This window comes from Colobus angolensis, unplaced genomic scaffold, assembly GCF_000951035.1.
Source record: "Colobus angolensis palliatus isolate OR3802 unplaced genomic scaffold, Cang.pa_1.0 Scaffold216, whole genome shotgun sequence".
Classification (NCBI taxonomy): Eukaryota; Metazoa; Chordata; class Mammalia; order Primates; family Cercopithecidae; genus Colobus; species Colobus angolensis.
The window spans coordinates 2,367,543-2,370,344 of NW_012115333.1; the positions used below are offsets into that span (position 1 = coordinate 2,367,543).

The following is a 2,802-nucleotide window of genomic DNA, read 5'->3' on the forward strand; positions in this document are numbered from 1 at the left end:
ACCAGCTTAGCACCAAAACAGGTGGGCTGGAGTCCTGGCACTCCTGCTCATTATCTGAGTGACCTTAGGGCAAACCGTTTGATCCCCTTGCACCTTCCTCATCTGTAAAACGGGAGTAATGGTGCTAGTATCACCAGCCTCCTTGATCTTATAACATACACGAGAGGGGCGGAAAAACCCTAAGCATTACATTAATGTCAGATGTTATATTCTTATTACAAAATACATCTGCACCTTCTCCCCACAAAAGACCCAGGATGTGGGCAGAGCAAGGATGATGATCGCTGTTTTACAAATGAGGAAATGAAAGCTTACAGAAGTGAAGTGACTTGCCCAAGGTCATACCACTTACAAGAGGTAGAGGTGATAAGGCCTCCTGAATCAGAGAGATCAGATATATTTCTTCTACGGCACACTGCTTGGTAAAACAGTCAACATGAGAGATTTGTATTTAGTTCAGGTCCAGACAGAAATCGGAATCAACTACAACATGGAGAAAACCCCATGGGGAAGTTGTGGTGCGCCTCTCATCCATACTGGTGATTGAGGAAAAAAACAAAACAAACAAACAAACAAACAAAAAACAGGGCCATGGGGTTGAAGGGAGGGCCACAAAAAACAGACATCCTTGATTCCATCTGCTTGTGGACCCTGTCTCTCTGCTCCCACTGAGTGTATGTGTCCGTGGCTGACATCAAGGGTATGTGTCTCTGTTAAGACAAAATGTGTCCTTCTTCATGTGACAGTACTTCTGCCTGCGTGTCTCTGACACCATGGGGAGATGTGCGTGTGTGTGACACGGCATCTGCTTCTGTGACACTGTTTGTGGGTGTGACGACCTCTCTGCATGTCTATGTGACTTTGCCCAGGGTGGTGGTGATGGTGTATGGCAGTGTGTGTGTCTGTTTGTACACCTTTAAGAAGTGGAATATCTCATTTGGTAGTGTGAGTGAGGCAGTGAGTCAGCTGAGGCTGAGGGAGGCGGGAGGGAGACTGCTAGGTTAGGAGAGCAGGAAAAAGGAGAAGGAGAAAGTGAAGTCAGGAGCAAGGAACTACCCCTTTCCTGCCCCACCCTCTGCCCCCAATCCCTAGGGAACCTGCCAAAAGCATGGAAGCCCTGCAGAAGTCCACAAGGGCCATGCTGGATGGAAAAGGGCATTTTCTGCCCCTCCCCAAAGTCTTGGAGGGAGACTAGCTAGGCTAGAAAGCAACTGTCTCACTCTCCAGCTCTTGGCCCCAGCTCGAGGATGTGTGAGGTCACCACCCCTCCCGGTCTCCTTGTCATTTGACCCTTTGACCTTGCTGTTCTCTTTCCTCCCAAAGGCAGGTCACCTGGCCAGGCCGGGTGAGCAGGGCAGTAGCATCAAGCCCCAAATGTTTGCAGCCCTCACCCACCTAACTGTCCAGAGCAACCCCGCCGAGGATCAAGAAGTTTCTTAACACTCAGCTCTTCCCTAGGCGGGCCTGTTCTGCAGCTGCCTCTCCTCTCCTCTGGATACCTACCCCCAGCAGCTAGAAAGCCAGTTTTCCCTCCACTGTCACCCTGGGGTGCTGGGAAGGCACTGGGAGTTTTGTATGAGAATGCACCAACCTTCAGTGGCCTTCCCACCAGTCGCTGTTCCCTGTTCCCAGCTCCTTCCTTTGTGAGGGGAGTAGAGCCTGCAGGTGACTTCCTTGGGAGAAGACAGGCACCCCCTGGGGTTGACCTGCCTCGGCTCTGGCCAGCCACCTCAGGTCACATAAGGTCAAGAGTTTGATGTGTCCCACCACCAGGAGTGCTCCTCCTCTCAGCCACTGGCAGAAGCCAAAGGGTGAGGGTTTGGTTGCCAAATATTCTTCCTCCCGTCTTTGGCCTTCCCCCTGCACCAGCCAGTCCCAGGACGTTCAATTCCAGCTTCGGAAAGGAGGGGGGCATGGCTGGCTGAGGATGGAGGCTGGGGGGAGCACAATCCCTCTTGCCACCTCATTATCAGCCCAGGGCCCCGTGGCCCCTCCCCACTCATGAGGGGGCAGGTCGCCAGGAAGCCCCAGGCCTAAGGTGCCCAAACCGGGAATTAATAGAAGTTGGCCAGGTGGTTACCTGACCTGAATCCCTGAGGCCCCTTCACTAGGGAGGGTCCCAGGGTGGCACTGGTTACTGCTGCACTGGGCACCATGGGAGTGGTGGGGTGGGTAGAAAGGGAGACTTCCTTTTTTCTTCCAATCCCACTGTTACCGCTACCGCTGCCGCTGCCCAGGGCGGCTGTTGTGGCTGCGGAAGCCAGTCCTTACCTTACAGCCTTTCGTGCAGGACCGGATTGAGTACTCTTCCGCCTGTAAGTATTTATGCAGCACGAGGTCGAACTCGTCATATTTTTCCTGAGCGTGTCGGTCCAGCCGCTGGTACGCCTCGATACAGTTGCTACACGCCTCCCAGGCCCCGGAGCCCGGGCTGGCCACCACGGCTAGCAGGTCCCCCAGCAGGGTGTCCAGGCTACAGTCCAGGCTGTCGGGGCGGTCCATGCCCAGCAGCAAGTCCCAGACCGTGTAGGTATCGCAAAAGGAAAGAGTGAAGTTCCGAAAGTGGCCTTTGAGCAAGTTTTTTTTGGCCGAGGGGAACTCGGCCGGGGCACGGGAAGGGGAGTCAGGGGGCCGCAAAGGAGGGGCCGGGGTAGTGGGTTCGAAAAGTCTCTGCAAAGATTGCAATTTGGTGCAAGCTGCGTCCAGCCCCGTGGGCTCTGGGACGCCGCCGCAGACCGGCCGAGAGCCGGCGGCGGGGGCGGCTTTGGTCAGGTTGCTGTATCTGAGGCCGCAGGTGCCCGG

General features: G+C 55.0%; 1 protein-coding gene across 1 annotated transcript in view; it reads right to left on the minus strand.

Annotated features, from left to right (window-relative positions):
- FAM155B (family with sequence similarity 155, member B) overlaps positions 1-2,796 on the minus strand; it is a 27,389-nt gene extending 24,593 nt beyond the window's left edge. Inside the window, exon 1 of the mRNA XM_011943161.1 lies at positions 2,272-2,796. Coding sequence (XP_011798551.1) covers positions 2,272-2,502 — 231 coding nt within the window. The 5' untranslated portion in view covers positions 2,503-2,796. The remainder of the gene's footprint in view (positions 1-2,271) is intronic.
- Positions 2,797-2,802: the final 6 nt, after the last annotated feature.